The 17,673-nt window shown below is 44.3% G+C and overlaps 1 protein-coding gene across 1 annotated transcript; it reads left to right on the top strand.

Annotated features, from left to right (window-relative positions):
• Positions 1 to 1,293: 1,293 nt before the first annotated feature.
• Positions 1,294 to 17,042, top strand: LOC102383194 (glutathione S-transferase theta-1-like). The gene is made up of 6 exons (XM_006019891.3): positions 1,294 to 1,755; positions 2,534 to 2,590; positions 11,719 to 11,806; positions 13,245 to 13,395; positions 14,677 to 14,853; positions 15,944 to 17,042. Exons 1-6 carry the CDS (start codon positions 1,644 to 1,646, stop codon positions 16,142 to 16,144), a joined length of 786 nt encoding a protein of 261 aa, XP_006019953.1. The 5' UTR covers positions 1,294 to 1,643; the 3' UTR covers positions 16,145 to 17,042.
• Positions 17,043 to 17,673: the final 631 nt, after the last annotated feature.

The following is a 17,673-nucleotide window of genomic DNA, read 5'->3' as shown; positions in this document are numbered from 1 at the left end:
TTTATTGAGTGTGACTCTGTGTCAAAGGCCTTTTTTAAATCTAAGTAAATAACATCTACCTCTATTCCTTCATCTAAGCATTTTGTGACCCGGTCTTAAAATGAAACCGGGTTAGTCAGGCAGGAGCTGCCTGCTCTGAACCCATGCTGATTGCCCCATCATTTTACTCACTGGTCCCCCACAACTGTGATCCTTAACAATTTTCTCAAAGGTCTTGCCAAGGATAGAGGTGAGACTAACCAGCCTATAGTTACCTAGTTCCTCCTTCCTCCCCTTCTTAAAAATAGGGACCACATTGGCCCTTTTCCAATCCTCCAGGACCTGTCCTGAGCGCCACGAGTGCTCAAACAGTTGTGCCAGCAGCTCCACTATGACTCCAGCTAATTCCCTAAGTACCCTAGGATGAAGATCATCAGGTCCTCTTGACTTAAATACATTCACCCCCTCCAGGTGCCCCTTTACTAGGACAGCATGAACAGTTGGTGGGTTGGTATCTACACTGGGCTTACCTAAAATCCCAATGGGATGTGTATTTGTATTCATGTCCAGGAAGACGGATGCAAAGAAATCATTTAGAAGCTCCACTTTGGCCATCCTATTTGTTACCAGTTGCCATAGTTCATCCTGAAGGGGCCCTAAGTTACCCTGCACCTTCTTTTTGCTTCCTATGTACTTAAAGAATGACGTTTTGTTATCCTTAACTTTTGCTGCCAGCCTAAGCTTCATTTCTGCTTTGGCTCCCCTCACTGTTTCCCTGCAAGCTCAAGCTCAAGCCAAGCAGGTATACTCCTCCCAAGCAGGTATACTCCTCTTCTTCTTTACCTCTATGCAGTTAGTGACTGTGGGTGCAACTACACAAGATGCTAACTGCATGGTAGCCTAATAATACTGTGCAGTAGTGCATCACAGCACGGACAGTGGTAATATGCTACTGCACAGTATTATTAGGCTACTGTGCAGTAGTGTCCCTAAAAAGGTGATCATGGCACTACTGTGCAGTAACTCCAGTTACTGCCCATTTATTTAGTACTTGATTATACAAATACTAAATTAAATGCAAAGTAACCACTGCACATTAATGAACATGTAGACATGCCTTGTGAGTACGTTTTATTTGCATTGTGAGTTCAGGGCTTTGCTCTCACTGGTGCTATGCACACACTTTATGGCAAGACAGTGCCTGGCCCTGAAAGTTGACAGCCTATGTGTGTGGGAGACCTTGGGTGGAGAGAACAAACAGATGTGGGGAGTGCAAGTGGGAAGTGACAATAATGAGCAGTGGACATAGCTTGCCAGCCCGTCGTATCTTGAACCAAGATTTATTTATTGCTCTCCCTTGTATTTGTCCCCACCCCACTTACATAGCCATGCCTGCCGTCAGTGTACCTATGGAAATGCCTAATCCTTTCCTGAATTAGAAAGTAAAAGTTACCACCCACATACTGTAGTCCTTTGCCTTGCCCCTTTCCCCTCCCTTGGAGGAACATCTGCCAGGCAGAAAAAGGGCTTTCCCTATTGGTTCAAAGTTAACTGTTTGCCCACGAAAGGAGTTTCTCCCTGTTCTGCGTGCAGCTGATCCCACAGCCACACAAACTTGCACTCTCTGCCTATCTCCCCTCCACTCCCTGTGCCCAGCAGACAGGATGGGGCTGGAGCTCTACCTGGACCTGCTTTCCCAGCCTTGCCGTGCCATCTACATCTTTGCCAAGAAAAACAACATTTCCTTTGAGTTCAAGCATGTGGAGCTGTTCAAAGGTGAGTGAGGGGAGCTGAGCCCTCTTGCCCCTATGCACCCTGCCTCCCCCAGGGGCTAAGCCAGCTCTGTGCCTGTGAGTCCAGGGACATGTGCTCACTTGCAGAGAGGGAGCTCTCCTGCCTGTTTCTCCATTCTCTCAAGCCCTAGAGGCTGGTGATGTCTGTTTTTTCTTTCCCACCAACACCTGCCCACAAGGGCTGTACATTTTCTTCCCTCCTTTCAGAGCTTCTCTATACTTGGGAGTTTCCTGAAACAGCCATTCTGGGATAATCCTTTTGTGTGTAGACAAGCCATAAGTAGCTTCCTAGTAATGTAGAGGATAGGAAAATAAGCTGAACTCAAAATCTGGAACCCCCTTTTCTGCTGAGAGGGAGACTTTATAGGAGAGGGAAGTCTGGGAATTGAGTAACAGAGGCTGCAGGTTCAGAAAGGGACAGAGCCATGCTGAGGTCAAATTTTGGGAGCCTTCTCGGTTGGAGGTATTGGAGAGGGCCAGATGTTTGCATGGGATAAGTCTGTAAGGGGTGGCGTAGTTTCTCCTGGGTGAAGTGAGAGTGTGTTGACAGGTAGTTATAATGTCTGTGGGTGGCACGTACATTTTGGCAGGGGGAGGGTTCAGCTTGTGCAGGAAAGTGGGAGATGCTAGAGATTCTAGGGAGGGTTGGAAGCATCTTGGGAGGTTTGCAGGAGCATTGCTTTTCTTCAGGTGAGGAAAAAGTAGCCTCATCTAAGAAACTCCCTTGCATTTGCCCCCTTCTCTTGTCCCTTTGTTTCCAGATTCCGTTCTGGGCAGGAGAACACCAGGAGGCAATAACCCCGAGCAATCTCGTGCAGGTAAGGGCCTTGTTACAGTTAGCTCCTGCATGGCATGAAAATCATAATGAACTGCTTCCTCTTTCCATTGAGGCTTGGGAGCCCAGAATTGACCTCCACACCCACCTGCTCTTCCTGGCTCTTTGGTGCCTTCTTTCCTTCCCCAGCATCATCTTGCAACTTTCTTTTCCCTGGAGTTGTGCTCAGAGAGCTCCAACCCTGATGCCTGCCCAGCTGCCTAACAAGGCTTACAGCCAGTCTGCAGGATGGTGCCTGTCATCAGCCTGACACACCAGGGTCCTCTCCCACCACTGGAACAAACAGCCAAGAGGCGTCTTGGAATTGTGTACAGGATCTTTAGCCTGAAAGGATTTAGTCTGAGTTTCAAGAGTTATAGCAGCATGTGGCAGCATCCTCATGTTACAGCTTGGTGCCATCTGTACAGCAAGAACAGGCTGCTGTGAAGTGTTTAGTAACATGATCTCTGACAAAACTTGTCAGATAAATGATCCAGTAGCCAGGAGGCAAATTTATGTGGCCAGGAGCCAGACAGCTGGCAATCCCAGAACTCCCTATTCAAAGAATTGGGTGCCAGAAATGGAAGATTGCTTAGGACTCTTGAGATTTAGAGGCAAAGCCCTGGCAGAGAGCAATGGGCACAGGCTTAAACTGCTTATTGGTTCGTTTGGCTCTGTATGCAGCTTTTGCAAGATAATGAGTTGATTTCCTCCAAGCACCATCTCTGATCATAGGTCTGAATGGCCTAGATGTCAAAGAGCAGATATTTGTCTCCAATCAGGGAGCGCTTTTGTTTTCACCGACATCAGCTGAATTTTGTTGGTCCTTCGATAAGGGGAGATATGCTGTAATTGCTCATAATTGTTTCTTTTCTTTTTTAACTCTGTCACCACGTTTTCCTACCATTTTAGCTTTGTGACCATCACCTCACCTACTGCTTCTTAATATACCCTTCCTCCATAAGCTGCCACATGGGGTTGGACTTCACCAGTTCATTGACTCATATTGCAAAAGCCTTGCAGGGAAATTCAGACTACTGATTCCAGTGAAAACTGTTTCCTAGGAAAGGATGGCACCATCAGTGCTTAACTAGGGACCAGTACAAAATGGAAGACCTGAGAGTGGAAACATGCTCTCACCCCGCAATAAACATAGAGAGAGGGGCGTGATACTGATTTTGGAGGGAACACCAAGGTGCAAAGTTTAGAGACAAGTGTCTGCAGCCCTTTGCTATCATCCTGACTTCCTTTCAACATACATACAGGCTCAGAGGTGACAGCCTGACTTGCACCATGGCTGAAAGGGACCTAGGGGTAATGACTGACCATCGCATGAGCATGAGCCGTCGGTGCAATGTGGTGGCCAGCAGGGCAAACCACACTGGCATACATTAACCATTGCATCTCTTGTAAAACTAAGGAAGTGATACTCCCACTGTACTCCGCACTGGTGAGACCGCAGTTGGAGTACTGTGTCCAGTTCTGGATGCTGCACTTCAATAAGGATGTAGCCACCCGTATGATCAGGGACTTGCAAGACAAGCTTTTAACCAGGACATGTGTTTTGAGGGTTTTGATATTTTTTACTAATAGAATTAGTATGAACACTGTTATACTGGTGCCAATCATTCCCCTTTCTGTACAGAAATCAGCTATATCAGCATAAGCACCTTTATACCCATGTCAGAACTCCACATTAAGTGGTAGTACTCCTTTAAGTAGATGTAATTGAGGCAGTACCATTTTTATGTGTAGGCTTTAATTTTCTTCAGTGCCATTGCATGCTTGATTAATGGGCCTTCACTCCAAGGGATTCGGTATTTGTACAAAACAAATTTCTTGCCAGGTTGCTTTATTTTTTGTTGGGCGGGGGCATTAATTGAAATTACAGAAACTCAGCAGATGCTTGATCACAGCTTTCTCTACAGAACAAAGCTCCTGGTGATGCTTCCCAGCTGCCTATGGCTGAAGCAGACACAAGTAAGGGATTTTGAGAGGAATGTGTTTACAGATCCCAGTGATTTAAAACAACTTAGACTAGGGTACTGTGCAGTTATGCTCTCTGACCTTTTGACATATGGCGCTCAGACCATATCACTGTTACACAGCTTCTGTACTATGGCTTCCAGAAATATTACCTCCGGATATTACTCTTCTGATATGATAACAATTACTGATATTTGTTTCAGATACCTTGGATATAAGAGCCTTTGGACATGTTGTAAAATGTATTAAAATAAAAAGGCAAAGAGAACTTAGGGAAGGCTGTAGTAAAAAAATAAACAGTAAGAATTCATAACCTACTTCCCTTTTTTACATTGTGATACTCTTAGGCTACTTCCAGATTAGGAGTACTTGACCAGCACATGATTATTTTAATACTGTGCTGACAAAAGGATCCTATGGTGCAGATATAGATTTACTGGCACAACTGCACTTTGTGCTTGAATAGTGAAAATGCCATCACAAGCAAAACAAGTGCAGTTTTTGCCTCTATAACTGTATCTGCATTAGGTGCCTCTGCTGGCCTGGCCATGTCAGCCTGACGTCTCACCTCTGCATGCTGCTAACAAACATAGCTAAACCAGTAAAAGTTTGTAGTGAAGATGTGGCCTTCCTCATATCAGGCAGTACTTTACACCATAAGGTAGCTCTAATTCAAGGTAATTTATGTTAAAATAGATATACTGTATTCACATACTCACAGAAAATTATTCATAGGATTTTTTTCTGATCATTTAGACCTTCCTCTGTGGCTTCCTTTAGATCTTTGGATCATCTTGTCCTGATTGAAATTCCATAGCTTAAAGGACAGCATATCCCCTTTTGGTCCATAATAAAATTCAGACCATCCACAGAACAACATAGTACAAACAAGGGGATTCACTGAGGAAGCATGTTATTTCTTTTCAGAAGGTTGCCTTCTCATCCTGGCACACACAGACAGGGTGGGGAGGGAGTGGGAGAAGAGCACCTTTCTAAGGCCTGCTTGGGAGAATAAAGTTCAGTTGGAACAGATGTGCAGCAAATGAACAGTAATGTGTGAGAGAGACATCTCTAGTATGACTGCAGGAGCCTTGCAGTGGTACTTTTGGAGATGCACAAGCCTGCTCCTTTTTAATATTAATTATCTGTGCACTACTGGGGAAAAAACAGGTGTACAGTACATACCATACCAAGACTTGTACTGCTGGAAATGAAACCCAGTAAATTTAGGCAGCACAGAGGATTGCTTTCCTCCCATTCAGTAGAGTGTTTGAGTTACTTTATCTGAGGTGACACCACTCTTCTGGAATAAGATGGAAGTCAGAGGTCATTGATAATAAAGATTGTTATTATTTTTAATCTTCTGGCAGATGTATTGTTATATTAAATATCCACTGTAATTGGAATTCTCAAGATGTGAAAGGCTGGCCTTGAATTATTCCTAATTATTGGAATGGAAGGTTGTGCCATATACAAACTGAAAGGTAATTTCCCCTAGATTTGCAATAGTGTTTCAGAGTTAATTCATTGCTTTGTCATGCAGATAATGCCTATGCAAACAAATGCACACTTTTTCTTTTATGTTCATTAGAACTGCATTAATTTAGAATGCAGTGGAGTACTAGAACAACACAGAGCATTACAGTTCAGATATAGAAATGCCTAGAGACACAGTAAGGTCCTAGTTCAAGCAAAGTACTTAAACATGTGCTTAATTTTAAGCATATTCTTAACTTGTTTGACATTGGTGGTACTTAGCCACTTACTTAAGTGCTTTGCCAAATCAGGACAATAACATGTTCCTAATGCTTTAATTAGTATTCTGTGTGCTATGTCTGTCTTGTGTTGGGTTATAAATCTAATTCGGCCCCTTTGTGCATATACATTCTTTAATTATATGATCACATGCTATTTTATTTTGTACAGTACCTCAGTGCATGAGATGGATTGTGCTTAATTAATGAGCATAGATTTGTTTTCTCTTTAGTATTCTATGTGTGGTCCCAAGACTTATTTATTTTACAGTATCTAAACCCTAAAGGTAAAGTCATTAGGTTGGACCCAGAGGGTAGTAATCGATGGAAGTCACTCATCGTGGTGTCCTGTGACCAGTGGGGTCCCCCAAGGCTCTGTCCTTGGACCCATACTGTTCAACATCTTCATTAATGATGTGGACACTGGAGTCAGAAGCGGACTGGCCAAGTTCGCCGATGACACCAAACTTTGGGGCAAAGCATCCACACCAGAAGACAGGCAGGTTATCCAGGCTGACCTGGACAGGCTCAGCAAGTGGGCGGGCGAGAATCTGATGGTGTTCAACGCCGATAAATGCAAGGTTCTCCACCTTGGGGGGAAAAAAACCCACCGCATCCTTATAGGCTCAGCAGTGCTATGTTGGCTAGCACTATGGAAGAAAGAGACTTGGGGGTCATCATTGACCACGAGATGAACATGAGCCTGCAATGCGATGCGGCGGCTAGTAAAGTGACCAAAACGCTGGCTTGCATCCATAGATGCTTCTCAAGCAAATCCCGGGACGTCATTCTCCCCCTGTACTCGGCCTTAGTGAGGCCGGAGCTGGAGTACTGTGTCCAGTTTTGGGCTCCACAATTCAAAAAGGATGTGGAGAAGCTTGAGAGAGTCCAGAGAAGAGCCACGTGCATGATCAGAGGTCAGGGAAGCAGACCCTACGATGACAGGCTGAGAGCCCTGGGGCTCTTTAGCCTGAAAAAGCGCAGGCTCAGGGGTGATCTGATGGCCACCTACAAGTTTATCAGGGGTGACCACCAGCATCTGGGGGAACGTTTGTTCACCAGAGCGCCCCAAGGGATGACGAGGTCCAATGGTCACAAACTACTTCAAGATCGTTTCAGGCTGGACATAAGGAAGAACTTCTTTACTGTCCGAGCCCCCAAGGTCTGGAACAGCCTGCCACTGGAGGTGGTTCAAGCGCCTTCATTGAACACCTTCAAGATGAAACTGGATGCTTATCTTGCTGGGATCCTATGACCCCAGCTGACTTCCTGCCCTTTGGGCGGGGGGCTGGACTCGATGATCTTCCGAGGTCCCTTCCAGCCCTGATGTCTATGAAATCTATGAATATAAACTCCTGGAAGGGCGCTTCAGGCTTAATACCAGGAAAAACTCCTTCACAGTTAGGGTGTCCAGATTGTGGAATAAACTCTCTACAGAGGTGGTGCAGTCACCTACCCTGGAGGTTTTCAAGAGGAGACTAGACAGTCACCTCGCTGGGGTCACTTGTCCCCAGTTGTCTTCCTGCCTAGAGTGAGGGGGCTGGACCTGATGATCTGTGAGGTCTCTTCCAGCCCCTAACAATCTATGAATTAATCGTGTCCTATCCTGAGTGGAAGGGACAGAAAAGCTCATGTAGGGTTGCACAGTACAAACTGAATCTGTTCCATAGTCCCATCCCCTGGATGCTCTGCCTGGCCTATTAAGAGATTTGCTGTGTCAGACGAGAAGCTGCTGGGGACTAACTACCATGGTTTGGTCAATATGTGCCTGTTCCTGGAATGCCCAATTGACTCCTATCCCTACTGTGCTTTTTTGTGACAATCCTGGAAATACCACACAGCTGCATCTAGTAAATGAATAGGTTAGTTAGTTGCAGAGACCATGCAGTGGAAGGACATCCCAGACACTGGGCATTGCTTTCCAAGGGACTCAGATGCCTAGAATATCTGCACAGGCACACTCTGTGGGACTGTGCATTTATCAGAAGCACTCAGTTTGCTCCTGCTCAGGGCTGTGCAGTTGGTTAAGCTGACTGTTCCCTGTTTCCTGACTGCACCTCCCAGCCACTTCCATCTGCCAGTACTGAACCCAAAGCAATACAGAGCTATCAGGAGTGCTTAGTTCTGGGGAATGACTGGCCAGAGAACTGAATAGCAGGACTCATTTTCAATTTGCTTCATAAACTATACCCACTTCTCTCTTATGAACCTCCTTTCCCCTAATGACATACATCTAGGATTCCTTCTTGCTTATACCCTGACCTGTTGCTCGACAGTTTTTGAATCGCATTTATTCCCCATGGAAATTGCTTTCAGAGGCAGGATGACAGCTGTTCTCTATGCCTCCTCAGATGAGGTGGCATGTTGTTTTGACATCAAGAATCAATTGCAGCAGATTCAATTGCCATTAAAGAGCTGGAATCATAAATCAGGTCAACACCTATGAACATGGAGCCCTACATCTTATGTCTAGTACTGTTAACTAGAATAGGGGTTCTGGTCTTTGCTACCTGCAAATAAATGAATCAACCCCAATAATTACCATAACACAAAAACACTTAAATGGTTATTCCCATTCATGCAATATGAAACCAGTGGTGGCTCGAATGATCCTCTTAGAAACCCCAAGTGGCTCCATACACGCCCTTGGTGGACTGTGCAGCACAGCTGCATTGTGTCAGTAAAACCATGGTGTCAGCCAAAGCAAAAAAGGTGCCATTTCTCATTTATTACCCTGGCAGGAGGAGAGCTGCTCAGGTGAGATTCAAACCAATTTCGAACCTGCTCTGGGAAGACAGAAGTCCAGTAAGGGACACTGATTGTTTGTTCTTACCAGGTCTGGTACATTATAAAAGCAGCTTGGAACTCAATTCAGAGTCTTACATGGCACTCTCCTGCTGCCACTGTCCCAAAAGACATCGATGCCCTTTGGTCACTGGCTGGCTCCAGCAATAGGATAAGACACCAGAGAGAGTAAAGAAACCTGCAGGATTTCACAGTGCATTTGTGGTCGCAAATGTTTATTATTTTGTGAATCGTTAGATTTTGGGTTGCACAAATGGATGCAATTTCCTTTTTAACCTAAACAAACAACCAAGCTACCAAGCAGGAAGGACAGGCTAATTCCCACACCCCATATGCTCCCATTCTGTGACAGCGACCCTCTCTTGTGAGTATGGACAACACCTCTGCACAGCGTGCTGTGTCTGCTATATGATGGCAAAGCCTACCTGACTCGGCAAACAGCTCACTCTGTCAACAGAGCTGGGCATACAGTGGCTGCTGGCACTTAGACCTCTTCTAAATAAACAGGGCCAAGCACACCCAAAACTTAACTCCTTGCATGTCAGCCAGGTTACACCACCGATCGATTTGCCTCACTGTTTTCAAGCTCTAAATATTGGAGATAAGGGGAGGTGGCCCTGTACTTTGTCTTCTGACCTTTCTCTCTTCTGAATCTTGTTTGTGCATCTCATTTGACAGGTTTAGCTTTGTGGAGTATTTCGGCAGTGCTGGTGTGAGGTACTAGTTGTAGAGATGCAACAATGGCAAGGGAGGCCTTACACCAGCTTCACTCCAGTCCTCCATGGGTCACATGGGATTTTGGATACCTTGACTTCTTCAGCCATGCACTATTACTGCCGGCAAAGGGCTATGATGAAGTTCTCAGGCTAATTGGTGCCAGGGGATAAAGCAGACACACAAACTGTTTTCAAGGATCAGCTGACCCACAACAGGTTCCCCCGCTATTTTCATTTAATTTGTCCATGTGTTGCCATACTTAAAAAGCAGCTAACTGAATTTCTTACATGTTTCTCCATCCATTAATCAACCTTAAAAAAACTTGGGGCTACAGGGACTGATTTTCTTTTGTCAGCTGGGAGTCCCGTTGAATTCCTGCCCCTGCCCCACGTACCAGATGGAGAAATGAGTTTTGAAGCTGTGAATCACTGTGTTAACTGCAGTATTTCTAAAACCTTTTGGCCACAAAGTAACCATCATTTAACTACTACTCTTGGCCATGCTGATCTGAGCTGGATTTCCTCTCACTTTAGTATGCCAATATACAGGAACCTTAAAGCAGGTAAAAAAAAACTTGTATTCATATATGCATGCCAACCCTGGAAATCAGGTGCCAGTTCATAAGTCCATAGTGCATTTAGCAGGAGGTATTTTGCTTTCCTTGAGAAGCAGAAGACCTGATTAAATAACGACCTCTCTGTACACTTGTTATTTGGAACACAGCAACAGTGGAATTTAAACTCTTTTATGGGGAGAGAAGGAAGAATAAACTACCTGCTGGGTTTTCCTGAAAGGGATGGGCTAACAGCATTGGCCTGGTGCCATGCACAGTACAGGCAAGTGCTGTGCAAACTTGCCTCACCAGAGCTAGGCTAATGCATGGCAGCCCTGAGCTGCAGCCCCTTGGCACTCCAGACTCAGGGATCTGAACAGGCAGATGAGTTTCTTCCTGGGACATCCTGAAGTACTAAAGTAACTGATGCTTTTCTAACATCCATGTTCAGTCTTTTCCTGGTCAGAGATCTGGATGATGAGGTTCTTCAGCATCTTCTTTGTTTGTGGCGCTCAGTCCTCCCTGCTATTCAGAACCCAACAAACCATATTCTGCTCCCTGTGTTTCTAAGCCAACTGGGCTGTGGTTGATTTTCATTCACTGCAGTGATCCCTGTGGACCCACAACTTTCAAGCTACTTTTCCATCCTTTTCCAATATAGCTAGAGTTGGTCTCATTCATGAGTTGCAGGAAAATGGCTTCCTTTTGGCCTTCAGAATAAGGGAGAAAGGGGTGTTAGTGACCATCAGCTTCACGATAAAGCTTTGCACACAGACCTGCTGCTTCTAGGCCTCTCTGATTCTTCTGCAAACATGATAAAAGTATCAGTTGTCCTTATTCAAGCCTCCATCTTTTTTCCCTGTCTCCAAGACACTGGGATATTGACTTCTGTAAGATCCCTACCTATCAGCTGTATGGTGTATGTATCAAGCTAATCATTGTGGTATCTGAATGCTTATTTGTAATGGACTCTTCAATATGCTGTGCAGTTACAGCTGACAGGTGTCAAATGACTGAATTCTCAAGGCAACATCCTGAAATTCTTCCTGCCACTGGCAAATTGGATCAGGTTGAAAAGTTTGCAGGTTGCTTATTCTTAAAATCATTAATTTATTTTCCTTTTTATCTCAAAATATTGCATTGTGGAAAAATTACAACAAAGATCCCCATGACCATTGTAAAATGATGGTGGAATATTGTTACAGGTTTGATTCTTCCTTATACATGGATGGTCCAGGCTGAGGTAGGTGCTTACTTCAGCCTTGACAGGTTAAGACTCCTCTAATCTATGGCTTATCAACTTTTAATTCTTGTTAGCACAATCACAAAGTGCAGAGTCTGGCAAACTGAACATCTTGAAGAAAGTGCCAGCACTGAAAGATGGAAGCTTCACCCTATCAGAGAGGTAAGAATTCAAGCCCAAATCTCATTCATCATGGGCACATTGGTAGGGATGAAATTATCACATTTGGTAGCTAGGATGTATCATTCTGTATAGCTGAAAAAAGGTTACACAATCAGCCATGTGCATGTGTAAATTAGATTGCTAGTCTACTTTGGTATCTCCTTCAAACAAGAAAGTTGTAGGACATTTACTCACAGGAAAGGTAATAATGTGGTGTTTAAAGCTGTGTATGTATTGAATCAAATACATGATTCAATCTACACTGGAGCTGATAGTAAGAAGGGTCTGGGAATACCTGACATTATGTATGCTTGACAGGCCACTTCTTGCACAATTGATTTGTGTTCTTAATGGGAAAACACCAGTTTTCCAGCTGAAGAATAATGTCACAGTGTTTATCTCCTTTGTCAGATGCCATACTCTGAAGGAGCTAACATGGCTAGGGGCCATGTTTGGCCAATGGGTGCCTTCTTAAATGTATGCAGGGGCTTTTTTACATTTCCAACCTCTTTACCATGGACAAGATACACTCAAGGCAAAAATCACATACTAGAATATAAAATTGTAATAAAAGCTCCTTCAAGCTCAGGAGCTGACCTGCCCTTTTGTCTTGCTTTTCAAATAACTTCCACGATGAAAACAGACTAATTTAGCCAACTGGTTTTCATGCTTATGAAGTATGCTGAAAAATTTGGGATGCTGGCACTGCAGTAGATTTTTTTTAAAGCTTAAAAAACCAACTTGTACTCTGTAATAAAAAATCATGGCAGGATTTATGTTCATCTAAGTCCCTTGGGCACTATAGTGATGAGGGCCAAATAGGCAATAAATAAATAAAACCTTGTTATACAAGGATCTGTCTGGGTTCTTTGACTAGGCACAGGATGCCTATATTTTCTTTCTTCCCTTTTATCAGTACAGGCTTTTCTATGTCACTCCCCTCTGGAGTATCTGACAAACATCTGTGCAAATAGTCAGGATTTGTAACTACCTGATTTTTCCTATCATTTGTCAGTCATGACACAGACACCGGACTGCCACAGACACCACTGGCCTGATCCTAGCAAGCTCTCTTTGCCAGGATTTCTGCTGGCTTCACTCAGCAGTTCTGGATGGGAAACCCTGGAGGGAAAAGGCCCTGAATTGATCTGATTAGATGCAGCATAGGAAAGAAAGAGCTTCCATTGGTACCCAAACACCTCGTAAACCAGAAGGAATGAGAGAGACCCATCAAAAAGTATGGCTGCTAGCGGGGAAAGCATTGTCCACAGATGATGAAGATTATTTGCTATCTTGTGCTCACCTCCCTTAGCTCCTTTGAAAATCTCAGCCACCTTGCTTTTTAGGAGACACAGCATTATGGAGGGTGGAGGGTGTAGACAAATATGTTTTTGCATCTAACTCTCCTGCCCTTCATCTTCCACTAACATCTGGACAGCACTGCAATTCTTCTGTACCTAAGCCGAAAGTACAATACCCCTGATCACTGGTACCCATCTGATATCCAGAAGCGAGCCCTTGTTGATGAATATCTGTCTTGGCATCATACCAACATCCGGGCTAATGCTCCTAAGACCATGTGGATCAAGGTAAGGGCTTAGCTAGGACTACTGGTATTTCCCAAAAACTCATTTAAACAGCAATGATACAAAGAGAATTTCTCTCTGCCTAGACAGCACATACATCCCCAGATAAAAGGAAGTTGCACAGAGGGAGCTGTTCCCATTTAGCATTTGGACATGTAGAGAAGGCTTTCAGATTTTTTTTTCAAAGCATAAATCAAATGTGGAAGGTCTGCAGCTCATCAGGGAAACATAGATCCTTATAGTCTGGGTTTCAGGATCAATACTAGTATAGAACAGGGGGAGGACGGGGGCAGGAAGGAAGGGATTCCTTAGTGAACTTCCTTTTATTGTGCAGCCACCTTGAGCTCTAGACCATAAAGAGGAACTTAAAGGGATGGCCTCAGTCCTTTTGGTTTCTCCAATGTAGTCTTTACTACACAAGTCTGAAAGGCTTCTATTCTCTCTAACCACAGCTCTCTATCAGCCTCACCAATTTGGAAACCAGAGGGAACCATCTGTACATATATCCACTACTACAAAATGACAAGAAGGGTAGATGTGATGGGGATATAAGTTGGGAGTCAGAGTTTCTTTATTCAGAGTGGTGAGGTCCGTTCTTATCTAGGTTGAAAGCTGTAAATACTAGACTCACCTTGGGGCAAGAGACAGGTTGATACAGTGATTCAAGTAACACTGCTGGACACATTATTTCCAGTTCCCATAACAATGAATGCAGGAGGAACTCCCTGTGCTAGTGTGAGAGAGTGGGTGCAGGCAGCTTTGGTGCTGTGGGGCTCCTGAGAACCCCGGCTCATGCTGCAGCTGTCAGGGCTTCCAGGATTCCCACAGTGAAGCCAGAAGCCAAGGAGCCTTGGCTGCCAACTCAGCTGTGGTTCCCAGGGCTTGTAGGGATCCAGATCCCCATCAGTCAGCTGGGGCTGGAGTGTTAGAGCATGTGCATCATTCAGCTTTTCAGAATAACTGAGAGTTTCCATTGAAAGGTACAGCAGGAGGAGGAAGAGGAGGCAGTGTAGCTATAAAGCACTAGGGGTTTTACTCTGTGCACTCCTTTATGTGTTATCTCATTTGGACTGTAACCATCTTGGCTGGATACTTTTGATTTAAGTTAGGTGCACATCTGAATTTCCCTCCTAGGTGTCATTCATGAAAACAGCACCTCTTCAGCCAGTCAATGTACCTTGCTGACGAAGTCTACTGGGTGTCTTCCCTTACATAGGAAAAGACAAATGAAATCCAGAGCAGGTGTACCTGTGATGCCAGGTCTCCTTTCTCCTCTCCATGCAGCTGCTGATTCCCCTCTTCACAGGCCAGCCATTGCCCTCAGAGAAACTTCAGGAGGTTATGGAGGGGCTCTCTGCTTCCCTGAAGCAGTTTGAGGAGAAGTTCCTTCAGGACAAACTGTTCGTTGTGGGCAGTGAGATCTCTCTGGCAGACCTGGTGGCTGTTGTGGAGCTCATGCAGGTGAGCATGATGCTATAATCTGGCAGTCTCAGTATTGGGAGAAGCTGACCTGTTTGGGAGAAGCTGACCTGGGGAGAAAACATTATGTGACACCCTTTCCTTAGAAATAGGGCTGAAGGTTTAATTCATCAGGACTGGAGAATGGAGCCCAAGGCTGGAGTCAGAGCCCAGCAAGGAAGCTGGCTGTAACAAATATTTCTCACTCATTTTGCCTCCACCAGGATTATCTGTTACTATCCTGCATTTCACCTTTGATCACTGTTTACTTTATTCTCCAGTCACACAGTCAAAATCCAATGAACAGAAAGCAAGGAGCTATGCTGAACAGGCTCGTATGTAACGATATAAAAGACCCAAGCCTCAGAGGTTGGGAGTTCCTGAACACAGACTATCTTCCTCCAGGTGGGAACTTACCAAACCAGGCCTGAAAGACCCTGGCTTGTGACTCCTCCAGGGGCACAAAGTGGGGGTTTTTTCCGACTAAGTTAAGTGAATCATAGCTAGGTTGCTCACCCTCACGCTGTCTGGGCTGGGATCCTACAAAGCAATCGCATTTCTATCTCCAAAATCCAGGTCCTCCATGGCAGACAAATAACAATTCTACATCTCTGCAGTGCAGTGTTTTGGAAGATGGGACAAGAAAAAAATAGAGGGGGTTGGATCATGCCAACTAAGACTGAGGTTTAAATTAACGGTTTAGCCTTCTCTGGACTACATTGCTATCTAGTGTAGTTTTCCTCACAGTAGACTGTACAGCAACCTCTGATGGTCACCGGATCTTTTGTACCTGAGCACTGTGCACAAGTGGCAGCTGCCTGTGATGGCACATAAAAGCTGCCACTGTGTTCAAGAGCAGACACAGGGCCATTAAGAAGGGCCAAGAATCCAGTCCAGTTGCTGCTTTTCCCAGATGCATGAACAGATTAATGGATCCTCCCCACTTTCCTGATAACCCTCCAAGAGCTTTTTCCACTTCTGTGGCAATCACATACATTCTGGTCTTATTCTGCCTGTTGCATAGGTGAAGTGGTGCTTTCCCTTATGGAAGTGTCAAGAGTGTTTTACAGCTGTTGTCTCTACTTCTCTGCAGCCTGTTGGAGTGGGTTGTGACATCTTTGAGGGCAGGCCAAGGCTGGTAGAATGGCGCGACAGGGTGGAGGAAGCTGTGGGGAAGGAGCTGTTTCTGCAAGCTCACGAGATGGTCATGAATATCAAGGAACTGAGCAACATCCAGATTGATCCACAGCTGAAGGCACAGCTGGCACCTGTCCTAATGAAGGTGCTGCAATGAGTTTACCTTCTGTTACCATTTTTATGAATCTTTCTTCCCTCTTGTTCCCAATCCCCATCTGCAACACTATGTTTTCCTGCCCTTCCTGAGGTGGAGAGCACATTGCAGCACTTGCCACATGGAGAGCGCAACCTTCCCTATGCCTTTTCTACATTTTTAGGGCAGAAACTGGAGAAGTCTTAAGATCTGTATCTGTAAAAGCACAGAAAGTATCAGTGAACTTTGCTCAACAGATAACTGCTGGTGGGGATTTGGGGTTTCATTTTTAATCCTCCCAGCCTGTATGAGCCTTGGTGGGGAGGAGAACTGCACAGAACCTGCATTGAATCTGATACAGCCCATAAATTAGGGGCAACTGAGAACTGCATAGACCAGGGCATCTTTTCCTTTCAGGCCAGGAGGTGAAAACACCTTAGTTTTCATCTGCTTTGTAACATTCTCTGATGCTTGAAGACTTTGGAAGTGTCAAATACTACAATCTGCAGACAATCAATCACCATATTTCTACATAGGCAATTCAAGGAGCACAACTACATTGAGTTGACTTAGATGAAAAGTCTGCTGGATTTCCCTGTGGAAAATTTCTTCCCTCTGGAGCACGTGCTTGGCCACAAGCACACCTTCCACATCTGCCCCAAATGCGGTACACATGCTTCTTGATTCTGATGATATCTCTTCACAGCTGAGGAGTTTGTTCAAATCAATCTTTAACTGTTATTCCTTTCCATGTATATTTTTTCAATCCAAACATTGATCTGTGCCTCTAAAATCTCCTGGGGGTGGGGGAAATGGGTTCTATTTCTTCCCAAACTGGGAATTTTTATTCTAAGTTTGAACCTGAAACTCAGATCTAATAAAATGATGAAAATAGATATTGTAATAAAAAGGTTATTTAACCGCATCCTAAGTACATAAAGCTTGAGTTAAAACTTTCTTCTTTCAGAGGTAAACCAACCAAGTGAGATTCGAAATATGGTGTTGGATTAGATCTTCAAAGTAGAATATGCGGCGGTGGCAAGGGGCTTCTGAATTATCTGAATCCCTTTTTCTAATATGGAGTTATATTTGTTTTTATTTATATTTTCCCAATTAAAACATAATATACTGCTACCTGTGAAAGCTAACAGGTTGCCAAGTTTATTTTTTATAAATTCAACAGCAAGAGGAAGCACGAAATAGATACTGATACATCCAGGTATCTTTATGGTCATCTGCTGAGAGAAAGTAAGACCCTACCAGTGATTTTTCAGAAGGATTAGAAGTGTGTAGACGGATGCACTAAGCAAGACTAGATGATTCTTCTCTGCTTGTCTTTTTTATTGTAGATGTGTACATCTGCATACTTGTTAATGGTATGTTTCAAGGGAATCTTGAATTATGCCTTGAGGCTTGGGAGGTTTTCACCATTCACATGGTCGACTATTAAGAACAAAGGGGAACCTATATAGCTAAAAGAGTGCTTGTACATTAGACCCAGAACACAAGCCATATTGAGCTTTTAAATCTTGACATCTGATTTGGTTGACATT

The sequence above is a fragment of the Alligator sinensis genome, unplaced genomic scaffold (assembly GCF_000455745.1).
Source record: "Alligator sinensis unplaced genomic scaffold, ASM45574v1 scaffold505_1, whole genome shotgun sequence".
Lineage (NCBI taxonomy): Eukaryota > Metazoa > Chordata > Crocodylia > Alligatoridae > Alligator > Alligator sinensis.
The sequence above is the reverse complement of the archived record's forward strand: the minus strand, read 5'-3'. Positions and strand labels throughout refer to the sequence as shown.

Coding starts and splice junctions, on each gene's coding strand:
- LOC102383194 (XM_006019891.3), top strand. CDS start 1,644: ATGGGGCTGGAGCTCTACCTGGACCTGCTTTCCCAGCCTTGCCGTGCC. Junction 13,396..14,676: donor CTAAGACCATGTGGATCAAG/GTAAGGGCTTAG, acceptor CTCTCCATGCAG/CTGCTGATTCCCCTCTTCAC. Junction 14,854..15,943: donor CTGTTGTGGAGCTCATGCAG/GTGAGCATGATG, acceptor ACTTCTCTGCAG/CCTGTTGGAGTGGGTTGTGA.